Source organism: Rhinolophus sinicus, linkage group LG02, assembly GCF_036562045.2.
Source record: "Rhinolophus sinicus isolate RSC01 linkage group LG02, ASM3656204v1, whole genome shotgun sequence".
Classification (NCBI taxonomy): domain Eukaryota; kingdom Metazoa; phylum Chordata; class Mammalia; order Chiroptera; family Rhinolophidae; genus Rhinolophus; species Rhinolophus sinicus.
In genome coordinates this window covers 163,568,905-163,589,984 of record NC_133752.1, presented here as the reverse complement: position 1 = coordinate 163,589,984, position 21,080 = coordinate 163,568,905, and the positions used below count along the sequence as shown (strand labels likewise).

The 21,080-nt window shown below is 39.7% G+C and overlaps 1 protein-coding gene across 2 annotated transcripts in view; it reads left to right on the top strand.

Annotated features, from left to right (window-relative positions):
* Positions 1–383: 383 nt before the first annotated feature.
* SSPN (sarcospan) overlaps positions 384–21,080 on the top strand; it is a 47,819-nt gene continuing 27,122 nt past the window's right edge. Inside the window, exon 1 of one of the 2 annotated variants that reach the window (XM_019737590.2) lies at positions 384–790. In XM_019737590.2, coding sequence (XP_019593149.1) covers positions 512–790 — 279 coding nt within the window. In that variant the 5' untranslated portion in view covers positions 384–511. The remainder of the gene's footprint in view (positions 791–21,080) is intronic. The other variant, XM_019737581.2, reaches the window with a different exon arrangement.

The window sequence follows — 21,080 nt, the reverse complement described above, 5'->3', positions numbered from 1 at the left end:
TTGGAAAATAAACAATTTATCTTCTGGAAAGGACTTCACAGATTGGAGCCCAGTAATACCTATTTTGGATTAAATTGTTATTAATTAAACTGAAATGATTTAAACATTCATCACCTTGCGTTGCACCTATCAGAAAACAAAAACAACCCCTGGGGTTTGGAGTGGGGACAACAGACACCCCCTCTCCTCCCGCCCGCCACACCACACCCTGTCTAAAATGCACAGGATTTAAGAGGCGCCAAGGGACCCACGCTGGCTCCCCCGGGCGATTGGCAAACTCTGTCCGTTGGCCCAGCAGCCACTGTGTCCCAGCGCGTTGGCAGTTGGCGACCCCCCTCGACTCCCCCTCCGCTGCGGGCTCCCTGTGGCCTTTGGAGGCTCGGAGAGTCTGCTCCAAATGTTTTCCATATTTGTTCAGCCTCCGTAATTCGAATACCAGGGCAGGCTCACCCCGCCCAGCGCCGCGCTCGGGGCCCAGCGCGCAGTACACGCACCCACCCACGCAGCCGCCATGGGCAAGGACAAGCAACCCCGCGGCCAGCGGAGGCAGGGGGGGCCGTCAGCCGCGGACGCTGCTGGGCCCGACGACATGGGGCCGAAGAAGGGCAAGGGGGCCCCCAAAGAAAGCGGGGAGGAGGAGGCCCGGACGTGCTGTGGCTGCCGGTTCCCGCTGCTGCTCGCCCTGCTGCAGCTGGCCCTGGGCATCGCCGTGACCGTGGTGGGCTTTCTCATGGCCAGCATCAGCTCCTCCCTGCTAGTCAGAGACACTCCATTTTGGGCTGGGATCATTGTAAGCATCAAGTCTGTTTTGCCTAAGCGCGTTTGCCGAATAGGAATGCAAAGCCGCACGGTCTAGTTACGACTAACCCAGCTGCATGCGCCCTTTCCCAGCTCCACGCCTCTAACTCGCGCGCTGCTTGGTGACGGGGGCCTGCCACACTTGGTTTGCCCGGGGGCCAGGCTGGGCGCTGGAGGACTCGCGCCCCCTGGCCTGCTTGTTGCTCTGAACGCCTCCAATGGGCCTGACTCGGACGCGCTGGAGTTGGGGGAGGCGAGTCAAAGGCTGCTTATTTTGGTCAAATTGAACAGCCTCCTTAACAACAGCAGATTCACTTTGGCTTTTCCCTTATCCTAGGCCCCACTCTTGTCTCTAAATAAGTGACGAACAGTGAAGGGGTTCATCTTAGTAAAAGTAGGTTAGGAAAAATCCTCTACGTGGAGTTGCCCCCTTGAGTTGTATTAATTTTATTTTTTTTACATTTGAGGTTCCATTAATAAGTTTTATAAACTAATGGTCTAAGGCGGGAAATGCGAAAACAGCAAGCAAAGTCTTAATTCGCTGGAGTCTCAAGTGGGATAAACGCAGGGCGCTGGCTGCGGCAGAGGTACATTGGGACTCTGCTGATGGATGTACTGTTCTAAGCAGAACACTGCTCAGCTGTTGTGAGTGAGTGTTGAGACACACAGCATACTTGGCTTAATTAACTAGATTCTTTAATGTGAAATGGGCACCATTTATTGAGCACCTACTATATGCCTGTCCTGATAGAGGCCTTATGTATATTATTTCTAATCCCCACACCACCCTTATGGGATGGTTCTTATTCCATTCCTCAAATGAGAGAACCAAGGGTCCCTCATCCAGGGTCATGAGTGGGCCAAGTTGGCAAATTTAGCCAGTTTGATTCCTTTTTGCCCCAGACACACAGGCATTTCCTTCATTGAGCCATACTGCCACACATGTGGTTTGTAGTTTTAATATTATGCTATATTATAGCGCCTTGTGGTTTACTGGTACCTCATATGATCCATGAAACAACACGTTGAGGTGGGAACTGTTTTTCCTCTTTGGATATGAGGAAACAGGTGAAGAGAAATTAAATGACATTCTCAAGTCCCAGAGATGAAAAGTGGTGGAGGCAGGCGAGACTAGAATCCGCACTTAGGCTCCTAGGCTCATGTTGCATCATTACTGCTATGACTGACCACAGAAGCTATAACTTACAAAACAACCCTCAAAATAATTCTGTGTCAGGGCAGATGTTAAAAACACCTGATAAATATTCATCGAGGCAGGTATTTTGTAATTAAGATTATTTGAGCTCACAAATTCTTGCAGAGTAATTTAAAACTTTTAATTTGTGTACTAAGAATTCCCATGAAATTATCATGATTGGAGTTTTCTAAGTCAAGTGATTTTAAAAATAGCTTTTCACTAAGATATACTGGGTATTTTAGTCACCGCAACGACTGTCAAGATACTAGAGGGAAAAAATGTCTGTCCTTTAAGGCAAGGAGAATTAAAAGAAAAAAACGAAGCTCCTTCATTCAGTGGTTTTGAATATCATTTGTGAATGTGTTTCCTATCTTTCTTTTATTCCAACTTTGAAAAGCCCAGTATCAAAAAAGCAAATTAGATGGAGAAAATTTTTTTCTCAATGTCTAAGGCATGAATATACAAATTGTGCAACTGAAATTTCATGAGCGCCTATGAGGAGTATCCCATGAAATCTGCCTGGGTGCAGAAGAAAGAACATTATCTACAGCCGGGTTTCTGTTCTTTCCAGTTTTCTCGTTTATGATCAAGGATCCACTTGAAGTTTGCTTGTAGTGATAAAATCTGTACTGATGATATCTGTAATCTTAAGTTTTCTTTCAACAGAGAACATATGTAGCATAGATAACTTAGTACAGATGCCATGAGACAAGTGAGGAGGGTCTCTGAGGAGCCAGGTGAGGACAAACTCTCATCCCTGCTGGGCCAGAGCTGCAGGCAATGGGTCGCTGCCTCCCACAGACACCTCACTTGTTGTCCTCCTGTCTCTGTCTGCGGTTGGTCCTGGGGCACTCTTCCAGGCTTTCAGGGAAGGGAAAAGACGGACGCAGGATGGTGACATGCCGAAGTGCAAACACTGCGCTTGGTGTTGAGCCCCAGCCTGGCCATTGTTCGCTGAATAACTTTGGGCAAGTTACTTAACTGTTTCCCTAGGTTTCCATTTCTTTATTGATGAAATCAGAATGGTAATAATAATTCCTGCCTCCTTATGGATGTCCTAAGGATAACATCAAGTAAGACATGTTCTGATGCTTAGAAGAATGCTGGCTAATATAATAGTAAGGATTCAGAGAGTTAGCTCTTTTTATGAGTGATTAGTGAAGCAATCATCGTTAGTGGCACTCTTCAAATGAGATGTGGCTCTGGCTTATTTCTAGTGTGGCAGAACAGTCATTTTTGATTTGCTGCATTTCTCAGACCAGTTTGAACCCTGAAGGAGATATCAGTTTGGCCATCTCACTTTTTCTGTTCTCAGCCAAGTTACTATTCGCAATCTCAGTGGTATTAAGTTAGTTCCAGTACTTTCTGAATCTCTCTGTAGGTTTATAAAAATTAACTTGGAGGAAAGAGGTCCCTTCAGGGTCATTTTCCCTAGGAATATGGGGTGATTCTGGTTTGGTATATCCTCCAGAGAATGTTGAAAAGTTTGCCCTGTTTAGGAGACCAAAGGAATACAGGTCAATCCCTGGGCTGAGGCAGAGTCAGACCTGCTTTCAGAATTTATGCTGAATTCAAGCAGGGTCCCCAGACTGATGCACCAATCCCATCGACAGCCTTGCGTTCATCACTCTTCTATTTCTCTTTGTGTGGTTGCCTCTTACCATATGGTACTTATTCATTTTACAAGGGTTATTATCCCATTTCCTTGGGATTTAGGCATCACCATTCCCATAACAGAATCTGGGTATATGGACAAATCCACTGAGATGACTTCTTATTCACCAATGTATGGGTGACTTGGTGAACATTCAGTGAACTTCTGGTTATAGACTGAAGAAGCCCTTCGTGATCTATGATCACAGATTTATGTCTGTGGAATTTTAGGAAAACAAATAGGTTATTTCTTGTCTATTCATAAATATGACTCCCCTTACCCTTCATCGGAGAAATGACTGAAGTCTTTTTACTTTAGTTACAAAAGGTTTCTGTAAAGGAAAAAGAGTAGAATAGAGCCACTACGGAGACCAAGTAATGTGTAAAAGTACCATTCGTTTCTCAAGATTCTTTATAAATGGCTTGAGGGTTGCAAGTCACACCACAGTGACCATACAAAGTAAAACAGGGTCTTTTAGGATGACCTTGGTTGGGGCAGGGGATCCTAGGTAGTAGAAATTTGCTCTGCATTTTCTTCTATCAGTGGCTCGAGTAGCTGGGTCAAATAGGCATTCAAGGTTGCTCGTCATTCCAGAATTCTTATTGATGAACAAATGCGTATGGATTGAAGGCATCAAAGAACTTTGGGGTCTTTACTTAACACCTCAAATGAATACAATTTTGGTTTCGGTGAAGGGTAATATGTTTGAACTTTGGCTTACTTTTCTTCGTTCAGTAACATTTGTCAGGGGTGTCCACTGTGCTAGGTATTGGTCTAAAAATAATGAATTATGTACCAGGCAATCTCCAGAGATCCTAGTGGACACGTGCCCTTACTATATCTGACAGTAATGAATACTTCTGATTAGAAAATTTAACCTACACAAATATTTTTAAAGCCCATTTACTTTTCAAAGCATTTCACTTACAGTGATTTATTTACATTGGCATCTCTACTCTAAAGTAAATTTAAGAGCAAACTCGCCTCTCATCCCCAATGGGGATGCTTAGTATTTGTTAGTCTCTTGGCCCTTGTGGGGAATATTCCCATGGAAAATGGGAATTTCTTTGCTTTATTGTGGTTTTTAGCTTTCCTCACTCTCTCTCCATTACTTCCATACCTCACCCAGCTGTAATAAAAATCCTTTGAAATATACCACATTAATCACATTAGAAAGTTTAAGGAAAGGAAGAATATTTCCTTAATGTCATTCATAAAACTCATCATATGAATCTGTCATGATTAAGTCCTGCCAAAAATTTCAATAACAGTTTTCATATGTTAACTAACTCGAAGGACTTCAAAATGCAGGTGTATTCAGATCTTAACAGCCTATTTTTAATTTGACTTAATGGAAGGGAAAATTAGGTGGTTACTTATTTTAAAACAGAATATACCCTGAAATTCATAAGTGAATATATTGCATATCGCAAGTAAAGAACAGATATTGTGATTATCCATAATTTAGAAGTAGAGAAACAAAGAGATGATAATTTAAATGATTTGATCATGGTTATAAAGAGAAACTGGAAGTGAGGAAGGTTTGGCATTGGGATTTTGGATAGACCCTAAAACAAGTCAAGAAGCTAACAGTGACGTCAATTTCCTATACAGGTATGTGGACATTTGAGAAACTTAATCTGAAGTTGTATTTTTAGGAATACGTTGCATAATAATACATTATTTTTTATATTGGGACTTTAATATTCTTCCAAAATCTGCATTTGCTTGCACCTGTGGTACCTCTGGGAAATAATTTTTATTATAGCAATTGTCACAGGATTGTTAGGAGCTGAGGAGTGATAATTATGTGGCCTAACTCAATTTATTATAATAAATAATGGTAAGAAAATTATCTCATAGGTACATGAAGCTCTCCTAACAAGTATAAAAATGGAATGTAATTGAATTAATTGGGCAAAAAATTAATTTTAAGTGTATGAAAATAAAAGGGAATAGTCAAGAATTTGGTAACATATTTCCTGAAATAACTTTAGGAATACAGAATAAAGAATAAAGAATAAAGAAGGTTAACTATTGAACGAAATCATTTGAGGCTCAGAATATTAGGAGAAAATGTATTTTTACTTCTACTGCTAGCCTCATACTAAACCAGATACACAAAGGCCAAGAGAGTGTTATATAATGAAGAAGTTATCCCTGAATCTTCCTTCCCTTTTTAAAATAAGGAGGAGAAGTGGCAGATCCTGCTATTTTCAATCCTGTAATGTGGATGTATTCAACTCAGAAAGTTAACCTCTCAAAGTTTTGAGATTTCAATCGTCATTTGGTTTTACTGTTTTATGATAGAAATGTTCATGTATAGAATTTGGGGGTAATCAAAAAATAGAGAAATTTATTCTCTTTAATTATATGATATGTACAGGGGCTACTGTGTATCTCCTGATACGTAATGGGTACCCGGTAAGTGTTGAATTGAACTGAGCTGCTGTTGGAATTTGTGAAAACCATGTCTAAAGGATGGTTTGCAGGCAAATTTAAGTTTATTGTTAACACGTAAAAGAACTATGAGGTAATAATAAGGAATGTGCTATTATTACTCTCTTCTCGGCTCCTGGGTGCCAGACATATTCAGACCACATTAGCTTAGCATTATGGAGATGTTTATTTCACATTATAAAATATCTGCTGGATTAAAAAAAGAGGTCATTTGACTTGTACATTACTGTAATTAAAATAAATTAGGACTGATATAGCCGAATGCTGGATGTCTTCCTTCTGCAAGGAAAGCAATGCTATAGGTTTCCCTAATATGGGGTCTAACAGTTTCATAGATTGCCAATATGATGTCTGCTTTGAATTTGTTGTGAGGATGTCCTCTAGACTTTTTCTTGCCTTTAGCCTTATCTGCTGCATTTGTACAAAGGGTATTCTATAACTGGGTCCACTTGCCTGTGCTTTACCCTGAAGGGTTATTATCAGCATTAAAGGTTACACACAAGGGTATGCAAAGACTTCAGTTGCATATTTCTATGTTGCTGTAGGACAGGAATGGAATCTAGTCATTAAACTTTAATTGGATATCATTTCACTGCAAAATACAGTTCATTTTTACAGTTTATCAGTTCAAAATACAGATCCTGGCAAACTAGAGAGATGCTGATCAAAAGAGTCCATCAAAATCTAGAGCTGGATGGGACCTCATGATGGATTTTAACCCTATGGTTTTACTTGCTGTGAATATTCAGGTCCAGGTTTATTACAATGAGTTCATAAGCTGAAGGTGAACTTTTTTTTTTTTAATGGATGTTGGGAACAGTATTTAAATCATAAACTATATAAAAGCCTTTTTCAGAGGCAAATCTTTCAGATGGTTTGGATGCCACCTCAGATCTCAGTGTATTGAGATAAAAGTTGGCAGGATGGGGCAGCTGGTTATCTCAGTTGGTTAGAGTGCGATGCTCGTAATACCAGGGTTGCCGGTTTGATCCCCGCATGGGCCAGTGTGAGCTACGCCCTCCACAACTAGATCAATACAATTACTTGATGGGTCCTGGAAAAACACACTTAAATAAATAAAAGTTTTAAAAAAATTAAAAAAAAAAAAAGGCTTGTCAGAAGCAACTGTCAAATGCCTGAGCGAGGCAGCTGTCTCAATCACCCTGGCTAATTTTAAAATTCGTGTGTGTGTACCCACACATATGGCAATACCCAAAATATATTTTTCTTTCTGTCTTCGTCTGCTCCAGCATGGTCAAGTTCTGGTGAGGGCTCTCTTCGTGGCTTGCAGGCAGCTGCTTTCTTACTGTGTGCTCACATGGTCTTTCCTTGGTGTATGTGCTTGGAAAAAAGGACAGATTGCTCTGTCTTCCTCTTCTTATAAGGCAACCAGTCCTATCACATTAGGACCCCACCCCTATGACCTCATTTAACCTTAATGACCTCCTGAAAGTCCTACCTCCAAGTTTAGTCACATTGTGGGTTAGGGCTTGAACATGAATTTGGGGGGACACAATTTAGTCCATAACACTTTCTTTCAGTGAGGGATATAAATTCGTACAACCACCTCCGTGATTCTTAAGCTTCTTTCTCAGCTTATTTACAAAGGCTCTATGGCTTTCATGGAACATTTACAAGTCTGAATGTTTCTGATGAGAATTCTGAGCCAGTAAACAGAAATGTGGTGATGAAATGTGGTGGGGTGGCTCTTGTGTTCATGCCAGTAGTGAAACATATGGTGGAAGATGTTTTTACTGCATTTACAGATTGCTGCTTTTGTCAAATTTCTGTAAAAATAAATCCAGTAGATTTCAGCTAGTGAGGATACTTCTAAGGGTATCCCAGGCATTTCCTTTGCTGCATTAGCTCTTAAGGCTTAGGAACCACCAGTTAGTAAATCTCTGCCCTCCTTTACTGCTCCAGGAGTGTTTTGCTCTCAGGTTCTAGCTAAATGACACCTTGGCTTCCTAGGCAAGGAAATGAAGGTGGTTGGCTGAGCAGTGCCTTGGGAGATGCTCAAATTTTCAGCAATTAGATGAGCTCTGTGGCCTCTGAGGGGCAGTGATCTCATGCTTGATGTTTCTAGAACTCAAGGGAAGCCACCGTTATTTTCATTTTTGATGGTGATTCTGAAAATCAGATTCACACTCTTTGTTCTGTGGGATGGGTCAGAATAAAACCCTGGAGTGTTTCCACCGTGGGCCTCACGATAGAACAGCCTCTAGTGCGAGCCTGCGTCTCCTTGGTAGATCCCCCCTTTGGCGAAGGCTTCTCATAGGATCCTGTTTGTCCAACTTAGAAATCCTGAACCGGGCTTTCCTTTCCTCTATCAAGTGCTGCATAAACCCAAACTATCCCAGAGGGGGAGACAAGAGAAGACTGACTAGAACTGTCTAATATGCCTCTTTCAACAGTTGGTTCAATCAGTTCCATACTGTGTAGCAAATAAAGGCGTGCCCATCATTCCAGAGACATCCTATAATATCTCTGGTTTGACTTTCAAGCATATTTAAAGTTGATGCTCTTTGATTTAATGTGGCTATCGCCATATCCCCTGCCTAACACCGTCATGAATGTGCTTCAGTGCTATAGTTCCTGGGTATTGGCCAAAGGCCAGGAAGTGACTGGACATTAGAAAGCAAAGGGTTTGTTCATAAATAAGATGCTCAGATTCTCCTGAAGTTGTGTTGAGGCCTGCTTCTGTTGTTGCAGAAAAATGAGCAACTCCCCACTGTTGGCTGGGAGTGCTGTGGGGCTGGGCGAAGCTGCCAGAAACTTTGAGGTTGCTCTTTTAGGGACATCCCATTCAACTATTGTTTGCAAAGTGTTTGATTCAGCATTCATTGTAACACGCCATTAAAACCCCCTTTAGCATAGGTTATTATCAGGCCTTTCTCTTGGGTGGGAGATAATGGCAGGTGACAAGAAGAGGGGGAATTGCAAATGTGTTAACTAGATCCTGACTAGGGAGAGAATTTTAGCTTTATGACTAGGGAAAACAAAACAAAACAAAACACCAGCTTCCTTCTAAAGTATCAGGTGTGGCCACTCATATCAGGCCATTAGGCTCAGGCTGAGCTTCATCACACATTTAGCTGTGCCAGGAAAGCTATGAAGGAGGCCTTTTCCAAGATAAGGGAAATAGCATTTCAGTCTTCATCACTTATGTTTGAGGTTGGAGGGTGCTGCTCGATTAGAGAGAACGCGGGATGACTATGCCCACCTCAGTGAAAGGGAGGAGCATCCAAGGCAGTGAAAGGACAAACTAGGACTCCATAAGGTGAACCATTATAATCAACGAAAGATAATTTCTCCATGGCTGCATATAGCTCAAAGACAGAATTCGACCATTTTAGTTTATATGTTACATGTTCAATAAGTTTATTTCTCTCGTACTCTCAGCTAGTCAGATTCTGAAACAGAAGGATCAAACTCACACAGGTTGGCTTCATCTCATAATCTTTTCACGAACAAACAGTTTGGGACACCTATTAAAGGGTTGGGATCTGAGTTAAGGGTTTGGAGACCAAATATAATTTAAAAAATGAACATAGGTGACCGTAACTATTGTGTTATAGAACCCTCAAAAATAATTCTCATTCAGTCACTGAATCTAGTGCGTCACAAATTTTTCCACCTCGAGACCTCCCTGAAGCCTCATTCCCCTTCTCCCTGTCCTCACACACACATCACAAAAAGCTCAGTGTCTAGCTAACCCATGTTGCCAGGGAAGGGAAGAGGAGAAATGCTGGAGAGACTGCAGGCTGCTTGGGGACACTGACCTACCTCCTCATGTTGAAAAGAACAAAACACTTTTCAAAGAAGTAATATATATTAATGTTCCGTTATATCCTGTTTTCTTTGTTTTTATTTATTTATTTATTTATTTATTTATTTATTTATTTTGGTAAAAACAGCTCTCAGTTAGAAAAGCCTCTTGATAATATTTTTTAAAGTTTGAACAGGATGGTTCTCTCATTTTCACTTCTGTTGCAATGTTATATAATTGAATTTATGTTGATTTACAGTATAACTTCATTATACCGCACTATTTCATAAGTTTTTATTTATTGTACAAATTCAGATATATGAACCCAGAGGTATTAATGTAGAATTATCACTGCAATCATTTCTAAAGTGGGCCCTAATTTGAGAACCTACTTAATTATGCCTGAGTAATAAAATCCATCTCATAACTATACCTCTGGAGTAGCCTAATTCCACATTTACAAAATTCCTTTTCCTTCTGAGGACTTGAAAAATCCCAAAGTGAAACAAATGAACTATAGGTTGTTTATTTTTCCCACAAATATGTAGCAATTATACCCTACTGTTGATTCATGAGAAATGCTGGAACATAGTCTTTGTTTCTCTTACATTCTTCGAATATGAATTATTTTTCAAAGTAGGTATTTATAGAACTTATTGGCAATTAATTTCTGATAAATCACCACAAGAGTGAGTTAGGTGGTTGATAAGCAACAGAACAGAACTCTATAAAACAAAGAATACTTATAGTAAGACAAAAACTTTCAACATTTTAACCAGTCTATCTTTGTCTTTCTATATGCCAGGTACAGTGCCCCAGGAGTTCAGTGTCTGGGCGAGGACACACACCTACAAATAATGATAATACAATTTGAAAAACAAAGGCTAAGGTGGTACCCCGAAGAGGGTATCACAGTGGAGAATGTGACTAACCTTGTCTAGGGAGGATCAGAAAAGGCAAGGGGAGGGTATCTGAAATTGTAGGAGGGGCTCCAGATTTGGAATAAAACAAATGTGGGTGGACTCTTGGTTCTGCCAATTTGAAGCCATTTCCAAAAAACTTTTGGTTATGATTTTTATTTTCATTTTTGTGTGGGTTTGAATAAGCATGGGCAGTTCTATGATTAGTTTTTAATTATGAAAATGTCTAAGTCTACAGTAGCATATAGAGAATAATAAAAAAAACCTTCTTATTCCCAGGTTTGTCAAGTTTTAATATTTTGTTATGTTGTTTTAGTTTTTTGTTTGTTTGTTTTAGGTATACAAAGCAACATAATAGTTAGACATTTAAACCCCTCATAAAGTGATAACCCACCCCCCAAGCTACTACCCCTCTGACATCTTACCCCTCGTTACAATACCATCAACTATCTTCCCTATGTTGTACTCCACATCCCGTGACTATATATATACCTATATGTTTAGTTATAGTTGACATTCAGTATTATTCTACTTCAGCTCTTCAGGTGTGTAGTGCATTGGTCAGACATCTACACAGTCTATAAAGTGATCCCCCTGACAAGTCCCAGTGCCCATCTGGCACCTTACACGATCTTTACAACATTGTTGATTATGTTCCCCATACTGTATTAACTACCAATTTGTATTTCTTAATGCCTTCACCTTTTTCACCCTGACCCCAATCCCATTCCCATCTATCACCCTGATATATCTAGTACCTACCTGGCACCATACCTAGTTATTACAATGTTATTGACTATATTCCTTATGCTATACCCTACATCCCCTTGACTACGGTGTAACAACCAATTTGTACTTCTTAATCCTTTCTCCTTTCACCCATCCTTAACCCCCCTCCCATCTTAAAGAAGTCCTTCTAAGATTCCTTGTAATACTGGTTTGGTGGTGATGAACTCCTTCAGCTTCTTCTTGTCTGGGAAGCTCCTTATCTGTCCTTTAATTCTAAATGATAGCTTTGCTGGGTAGAGTAATCTTGGTTGTATGTCATTGCTTTTCATCACTTAGAATATTTTCTGTCACTCCCTTCTTTCCTGCCAAGTTTCTATTGAGAAATCAGCTGCCAGTTTTATGGGGGCTCCCTTGTAGGTAACTAACTGCTTTTCTTTTGCTGCTTTTAAGATTCTCTCTTTGTCTTTAACCTTTTGCATTTTAATTATGATGTGTCTTGGTGTTCACCTCTTTGGATTTAATCTTGTTTGGGACTCTGTGCTTTCTGGACTTGTATATCTATTTCCTTCACCAGGTTAAGGAAGTTTTCTGTCATTATTTCTTCAAATAGGTTTTCAATTCCTTGCTGTCTGTCTTCTCTTTGTGGTACTCCTATAGTGCAAATGTTGGTATGCTTGATATTGTCCCAGAGTCCCCTTAAACTCTCCTCAATTTTTTGGATTCTTTTTTCTTTTTGCTATTCTGGTTGGGTGTTTTCTGCTACCTTATCTTCTACATTGCTGGTTGGATCTTCTGCTTCATCTAATCTACTGTTGATTCCCTGTACTATATTCTTTACTTCCATTATTGTATCCTTTATTTCTGACTGGTTCTTTTTCATAGTTTCCATCTCTTATTTTTGTGCTTCCTGTCTCTCTGTTGCAGTTCTCCCTGAGATCATTGAGCATTCTTGTAACCAGTATTTGGAATTCTGCATCTGATAGATTGCTTATCTCCATTTCACTTAGTTTTTTTTCTCTGGAGCTTTGTTCTGTTCTTTTATTTGGGACATGTTTCTTTGTCTCACCATTTTGGCTGCCTCCCTGTTTGTTTCTATGTATTAGTTTGGGCTGCAATGTCTTCTGGTCTTAGTAGAGTGGCCTTATGTAGTAGGTGTGCTGTGGGGCTCAGTGGTACAGTCTTCCTTGTCACCTGAGTCACACACTCCATGTGTGTCCCTTGTGTGGATTGTGTGTGCCCTCCTCTTATAGTTGAGCCTTGGTTGATAATTGCAGATCAGTGGGAGGGACTGACCATTGGGCTCACTGGTTGTGAGGACTGGCCTGACTGCAGTAAAAGAGTTGTGCCGGGGCTGACCCTACAGAGCAGGATCTGCCTCAGCAGGACTCTGGTGCCTGCCCAATCCACTGCAGTGGATGGGTAATGCTACAGCTCATTTTGAAGCTGGGCACTGGGGGCACCAGCCCCAGGACCAGATTGGAGGGGATATGCTGTAGGTCAAGTTCAGCCACAGCCTGTGCCCCACTCAGGGCCACCCAGCAGGAGCCACAAAGAAATCCACAGATGGCTGCCACCTGTTCGGTGCTTGCAAGTGCCGCAAACCAAGGCTGGCTGCCACTAGTGCCAGCTTAGCGCTGTTTAGCCAGAGGTACAGGACAAACTTAAGCCAGATACTGCTTGTCTGGGTTCCATGTTCCTTTGTGAGACCCTAGGAAAGTCTGCAGCATGAGCTAAGGCAGGAGGTCTGCATGAAAAAGCCACTGAAAGCATCCTGGGTGTGCCCGAAAGTTGGGTGGGGCTAGGTCCTGAATCAGCAGGGCTTGGCGAATAAACAATGGAGACTTAAGATATGGCAGCTCCCTGCATCTGCACAGGGGAAAGGGGGTGGGCTCAGTAAAGAAACAATGGCCTCCACCAGCTTCCCGTCCAGGAGAAAGCTGCCTCTCCAGCCCCCGTCTCAAGCCAGACAACTCAATTCCCCACCATATGTCCCTGTTGCCTTTCTAGCTGCTGCCCCAGCCCTGGAGCTCAGAGCAAGTGATTCCATTGGTGTGTAAGTCCATGCACAGTCCCTTGAAGAGGAGCACCTGGGAGTGCAGCTGAATTCAGTCCCACTCAGTCACAATCTCCGCTGTTTTTCACAACCAGATATTATGGGGACTTCTCTCCCTGGCACTGGAACCCTGGGCTGGGGTGGGCTGCCATCTCTTGCTTCTCTGGGGGTGGGGTGATCCTCACAGAGCCAAAATATTCCTCCTGATCTTTAATGGTCATACAGATATGGGACCAGCCTGTTCCATGTCTCTGCCCCTCCTACAGTCTGGAGGTGGCTTCTTCTGCACGTCCTTAGTTGAAAAGTTTCAGTTCCGCTTGATTTTAGGTTATTCTCAGTAATGGTTGTTTTGTAGATTAGTTGTAATTTTGATGTGAGAGAAGGTAAGCACAGTGTTTACCTGCTACGCCATCTTGGTTGTGTCCCAGACCACCTATTTTTTTTTTTTTTTTTTTTAAAGAAAGAAAACACCAGTTTCCTTTTTTAATCATATCCTCCTACCACACCCTCCTTCTCTGGAGGTATCTATTATCCTGAATTTGGTATTAATCATACCTGTGTATGTTTTCATACTTTTTAAATAGGTAAATATCCATAATCAATAGTCTTATATGTTTAAAATTTTATACAAGTGGTGCCATAACATTTTTTTCAACATTGTTTTTGAGATTTATTCATAATAGTACATGGATATAGCTCATTCATTTTTGCTATACTATATTTCATTATAGGAATATACAACAATTGTTCATTCTCTTGATGAAAATTTAGGTTGTTTTCAAAAATAAGTTTTTTTTTGCAAGTACAAACAATGTTGTAATGGACATTCTTTTCCATGGCTCTCTGTGCACATATCTCAAAGTTTCTTTAGAGCATATCCCTAAGAATTTAATTATTGGGTCATAAGATGTAGACATCGTCAGCTTACTAGATATTGACAAATTAGTACCACAAACCCAAAAGTTGTACTAATTTACATTCCACTAAAAGTAAATCAGAGTTCCTTCTGATCTATATACTTGCCAACATTTGTTGCTGTCAATTTTAATTTTTGCTATTTTATTTTTGTGCAATGATATCTTGTTTTAATTTACATTTTTCTGATTACTACTCAGGTTGAACATATTCTATATGTTTATTGGCCATTTTAGTTTGTTTTCTATCATTTATTCAGTAAATATTTTCTATGGGTTGTTTGTCTCTTACTTATTGATTTATAGAATTTATTACCTTTGTTACTTAACCATCTTGGTTTTAGGTACTGTAAATACACTCTCCAAGTTGCTACCATGTCTTTTAATTTTGGTTATGGTGCCTTTGTAGTGAAAGATATTTAAATTTAATATATTTATACTTATCAATCTTCTTTATGGTATGTGTCTTGATGTATTTTTAAAAATTTCTCTACTCCAAGGTCATAAAAATATTTTTCTACATCATTTTCTAAAAACGTTGAATATTTGCTTTTGTATTTATATTTTTAATCTAAGTGGTCTAATTTTTTTATATGTGTGAGGTAGTGTTCATATTTTGTTTTTCACTTAGGATTATTAATTGTTTAGTACCATTTAATAAATAATCAATCCTTTCTATACTGCACTGCTATGCCCATTTATCATCTATAAAATTTCCATATTAGATTTGAATATTGTGTTTGTGATTCTCTTCAATTCCATTGTTTTATTTGTCTATCACTGTGCCAATACTACATTATCTAAATTAAAATTGAAAAACAATACCACTATAATGCATCTTGTTATAAAGATGATAGCATAAGTGGCTCCATCTCCATCTTATTCTTCAAAATTGGGTTGGTGAGTTTTAGCCATATTTTCTTTCATATATATTTTAGAATTGTCTTGTGAAGTTACAAGAAAAATGCTTGTGGCACTTTGGTTCAGTTTGTATTTTCTGTCCACGAGGAAAGAGTATCTCTCCATTTATTTGATATTCTACAATGTTTTACAGTTTAGCTAGAATGTGTTTAAATGTGTATTTTCTTTTTATTTATCTGACTGAGGTCTTGTTATATTTCCTGAATCTAAGAATTTTGTCCTTCATCAATTCTGAAAAAAATTCAGAATATATGAAATACTTGAAAAAATTTATTTTTTTCAAATATCTCTCATCTCTTTAGTCTCTTTGAAACTGGTATCAGATATGTGTTCGGACCTTCTTATTTTATATTCCCTGTTTCTTTTTTAAAAATATTTTAAAACATTTTCAATTACAGTTGACATACAATATTATATTAGTTTCAGGTGTACAACAGAGTGATTAGACATTTATATAACTTATGAAGTGATCACCCTGATAAATCCAATACCCACCTGAAAACATACATAGTTATTACAATACAACTAACTATACTCCCCAGGCTATAATATACATCCCCATGACTATTTTGTAACTACCAATTTGTACCTTTTAATACCCTCCCTCTCTTCAACCAACCTCCTTATCCCCCCAGTCCAGCAATCATCAAAATACTCTCTGTATCTATGAGCTTGTTTCTGTTTTGTTTGTTTCTTCATCCTGTTCTCTAGATTCCATGTATAAGTGAAATCATATGGCATTTGTCTTTCTATTTCTGACTTACTCCACTCAGCATAATACCCACTAGGTATCCCTATTGTTGCACATGGCAAGATTTCATTTTTATTTTATGGCTGAATAATATTCCGTTATATATGTGTACCTCATCTTTATCCATTCATCCATTGATGTATACCCAAGCTACTTCTATATTTTGGCTATTGTAAACAATGCTGCAGTGAACATATGGATGCACATATTCCTTTGAAGTAGTGTTTTGGGTTTCTTTGGCTAAATACCGAGAATTGGGATTGCTGTGTCTTTCTTTTTCTCTTTTATTAGCCTTTGTTTTAAAGTCTATTTTGTCTGGTATAAGTATTTCTACCTCAGGTTTTTTTGTTTGTTTCCATTTTCATGAAATATCTTTTTCCATCCCTTTACTTTCAGTCCATGTGTGTTTTTCCATCTGAAGTGAGTCTTTTCTAGGCAGTTTATGTAAGGGTTTTGATTTCTTATCCATTCAGCCATTCTATGTCTTTTGATTGGAGTATTTAATCCATTTACATTTAAAGCAATTGTTGATAGATATGTAGTTATTGCCATTTTATTCATTTTTGATTTTGATTCTTGTTCTTGTTCTTCTTGTTCTTCTCCTCCTCCTCCTCCTCCCCCTCCTTCTTCTTCAAGAAATCCCTTTAACATTTCATGTAATACTTGTTTGGTGCTGATGAACTCCTTTAACTTTTTCTTGTCTGAAAGGCTCTTTATCTGTCCTTTGATTGTAAATGACAGCTTGGCTAGGTAGAGTAATCTTGGTTGTACGTCCTTGTTTTTCATCACAGTCCCTTCTGGCCTGCAAAGTTTCTGTTGACAAATCAGCTGACAGTTTTATGGGAGCCCCCTTGTAGGTAACTAACTGCTTTTTTCTTGCTGCTTTTAAGATTCTCTCTTTGTCTTTAACTTCCAGCATGTTAATTATGATATGTCCTGGTGTGGGCCTGTTTAGGTTCATCTTGTTTGGGACTCTCTGCACTTCCTGGGCTTGTATGTCTATTTCTTTTGCCAAGTTAGGGAAGTTTTCCGTCATTATTTCTTCAAATGGGTTTTCAATTCCTCTCTTCTCCTTCTGGTACCCCTATGATGCGAATGTTGCCATGCTTGATGTTGTCCCAGAGTTCCTTTAAACTCTCCTCATTTTTTGGATTCTTTTTTCTTTTTGCTGATCTTATTGGGTGTTTTCTGCTCCTTATCTTTCAAATTGCTGATTTGATCCTTTGCTTCATCTAATCTACTATTGATTCTCTCTAATGTAGCCTTCATTTCTGACTAGTAGTTTTTTATGTTTCCTATTTCCATTTTTATGTTTCATATCTCTTTGCTAAAGTTCTCACTGAAATCACTGAGCATCTTTATAACCAGTGTTTTGATTTCTGTATCTGGTAGATTGCGTGTCTTCATTTTGTTTAGTTCTTTTTCTGGAGCTTTGATCTGTTCTTTCACTTGGGACATGTTTCTTTGTCTCCCCATTTTAGCTGCCTCTCTGTGTTTGTTTCTATGTATTAGGTAGAGCTGTTACATCTCCCAGTCTTAGGAGAGTGGCCTTATGTGGGGCCCAGTGGTGCATTCTCCCTGGTTACCTGAGGCAGATGTTGCAGGTATGTCCTTTGTGTGGGTTGTGTGTACCTTCCTATTGTAATTGAACCTTGGTTGTTGTTTGCACATCAATAGGAGGGATTGACTCTTGGGCTGATTGGTTGTGAGGACTGGCTGTGACTATAGTGGAGGAGCTGTTGTGCAGGGGCTGACCCTACAGAGCAGGGTTCACTTTAGCAGGACTCTGGTGCCTGCCCAGTCTGCCCTTTGGGTGTATCTTTTGTGTAGGTGGTTGGGTGCTCTGGTGCGGTCTGAAGCTGACCACTGGATGTGTTGGTTCTGGGGCCTCTTGGGAAGGGCTCTGTTGTAGACCAAGGTGAGCTGCTGCCTGTACCTTGCCTGGGGCCACCTGGTATGACCTACAACGTGATCTGCAGATGGTTGCCACTTGTACTTGGCTTGGAGGTGCCTGGGAGAGGCTAAGCTATGAACTGAGGCCGACTGTCACTAGTAACAGACTTGGGGCTGCTTAGCAAGAGGTACAGGGCATGTGTAGGCCAGATCCTGCTTGTTTGGGGTTTGTGAACCTTTGAGAGATTTTTAGAAAAGTCTGTAGCATGAGTCAAAACAGAATTTTGTATGGAAAAGCCACTGGACATGGCAGGATGGGCTCATATGTTGGGTGGTGCAGGGTCTTAGGGAATCACCAGGGTGGTGTGAATGGTATTAGCCAGGTTAATGGAGACTGAGATATGGTACCTGCCTGCATCTACATGTTGGGTGGGTGAGGGCTTAACAAGGGAACAGTGGCCTGTGCCATCACTTCTGTCTAGGAGAAAGCTGCCCCTCCAGGCCTCTCCCTACAGCCAGACAATTCAGTTCCTCTCCATATGTCCCTGGTGTTTTTCAAACTGCTGCCCCAGAGCTGGAGCTCAGAGTGAGTGAGTCTGTCAGCAAATAAGTCCACGTGTGGGCCCTTTGAGAGGAATGCCTGGGACTCCAGCCATCCTCTGTCTCACTCAGCCACAATCTCTGCTGATTTTCACAGCCAGAAGTTATGTGGACTTCTCTCCCCATCACTGGAACCCTTGGCTGAGACCCCTCACTCCTTAGGCAGGACCTCCACAGCCAAGATAGCCCTCCTGATTTTTAAGAGCTACACATAAGTATGGCACTGGCCTGTTCTGCATCTCAGCCCCTCCTGCCAGACTTGACATGACTTCTTCTGTATACCCTTAGTTATAGGACTTCTGTCAGCTAGACTTCAGGTGATTCTCAATGATGGTTGTTCTGTAGTTTGGTTGTAGTTCCGTTGTGGTCACAGCATTTGCCTACTCCACCAACTTGATTGGACCTCCTATTTAGTATATCTTTCCTGTTTCTTAACCTCTCTTTTGTGCTTCATCTCTCCAATTCTCTGTGCTGTATTTTGGGTTATTTCCTCATATCTGTCTTTTAGTTCACTGTTCCCCTTTTCAGTTGAGTTTAATCTGCCTGTTATTTGTCCATTGAGCTTTTAATTCCAATGATTTTATTTTTCAATTTTAGAACTTCTATTTTGTTGTTTTTGATTTTTAAAAATATGTCCCTGGTATTTTTTTTAAGTGCCCTATTCTTTATTTAATTTTAATTTCCTTCCTTTATGTCATTAATTATTTTGAATGTATTTTTTATAGGCTCTATTTAAAATTCATGTGGCTTTAATTCTGAGGGGGGAGAAGAGGGAGGAAGGATGGAAGGGAGGGAGAAAGGGAGAGAGAGTGGGTGGGGGAGGGAGGGAGGGGGAGAGAGAGAGAGAGAGAGAGAGAGAGAGAGAGAGAGAGAGAGAGAGAGAGAGAGAGAGCATACACTTATATGCTTGTGAGTGCTGGCCTTCACTAATGAATTGATTCTTCCAATGTTTTCTATAACGGGTTTCTGAATTCATTTTCCAAGAGGCTTTATATGTGATAATTTGGTGTGCCTATTGGAGGGTGTAAACCTTCCAGATGGTTTGTCTTGCCAGGTGTCCCAGTGGAATCATGAGCCAAGAACAAGTTTTTTGTGTGTTTTTTTTCCTTAACCTATTTATTATGGAAAATTTCAAGCACACACAAAAGTCGTCAATAAAATAGTATAATGAACAACATTTTATCATCACCCAGCTCCAAGAATTATTAACTCATGATCAATCTTGCTTTATTTGTATGCTCGTATATTCCCTCCATACACACACACACTACACTCTGGATTATTTTGAAGTAAATCCCAAGTATTATATCATTTCATCCATAAATATTTCACTATGTAGGTCAAAAGATGATGCCTAAAAAGTAATCAAAGTACCAATCACACCTAACAAGTTAACAGTTTCTTAGTAGGACCAAATCTGTGTTCAAATACCCATTAACTCATGAATATTCCTTCATAGTTTGTCAAAATCAGGATCTCAATAAGATCTATAAACTGCAGTTGGTTCATATATTTTTTATGTTTCTTTACTCAAAGATTTACCCTTTCTTACTAATACAAAATAATATTGAATGTCAACTGTAACTGAAAAAAATAATAAAATAAAAAATAAAAATTTGGGTGGTGAACACACAATGTGATTTATAGATGATGTAATACAGAATTGTATACCTGAAATCTATGTAACTTTACTAACAATTGTCACCCCAATAAACTTTAATTAAAAAAATAAGATTTACCTTCTCTCTCCTTTCTGTTCTTTCTCTCCCCTCCATCCCTCTCTGTCCCCTACAATGTATCTGTTGTAAAAACCAGGGTTTTTTACCCCCAAGGATTGCTTTCATGATACTTTCTACTTCCTCATCTTAAAGGTTCCAGGACCATGCAAGTAGTAGAAAACCCTCAGAATCTCCTCCACTCCCCATAAGCTGAGACAGAACAATTGTCTTGATGACGTTCAGTGCTATGTGGTTAATAATTTTCTAGTGTAAGTGTGTAGCCATTTAAAGGGCTTGCCTTTATGCCATGATCTCAGCTCCATCTCTTCACCTGTAGAAGTTCAGAGCATTTTAAAGTGTTTTATAGAAAGGAGAGTTTCATATCATTTAGTCCTTAATATTATGTAGAAATAAAACCTTGCTACTTTAAAAAATATTCTTTGGATCAATTTGCAAGTTTCTTCACCTCTCTGAGTCACTATTTCCTCTAGATTGGAGTAATATTCTTATTGCATTGTTTTAGGGAGTAAAGGAGGTAATGTATACAAAGTGGGTAATGCATAAAGGGTAGCCTTTCTGGGTAGAGGAGATTTTTTGAGCAGGGTTTACAGAATGAATGTTTTGGATTCAAAATGGTTGAAGGAGTACTATACCAAGAGGATAAAGAAGTGAAAGGACATTTTAGGTCAAAGGCACAACTTG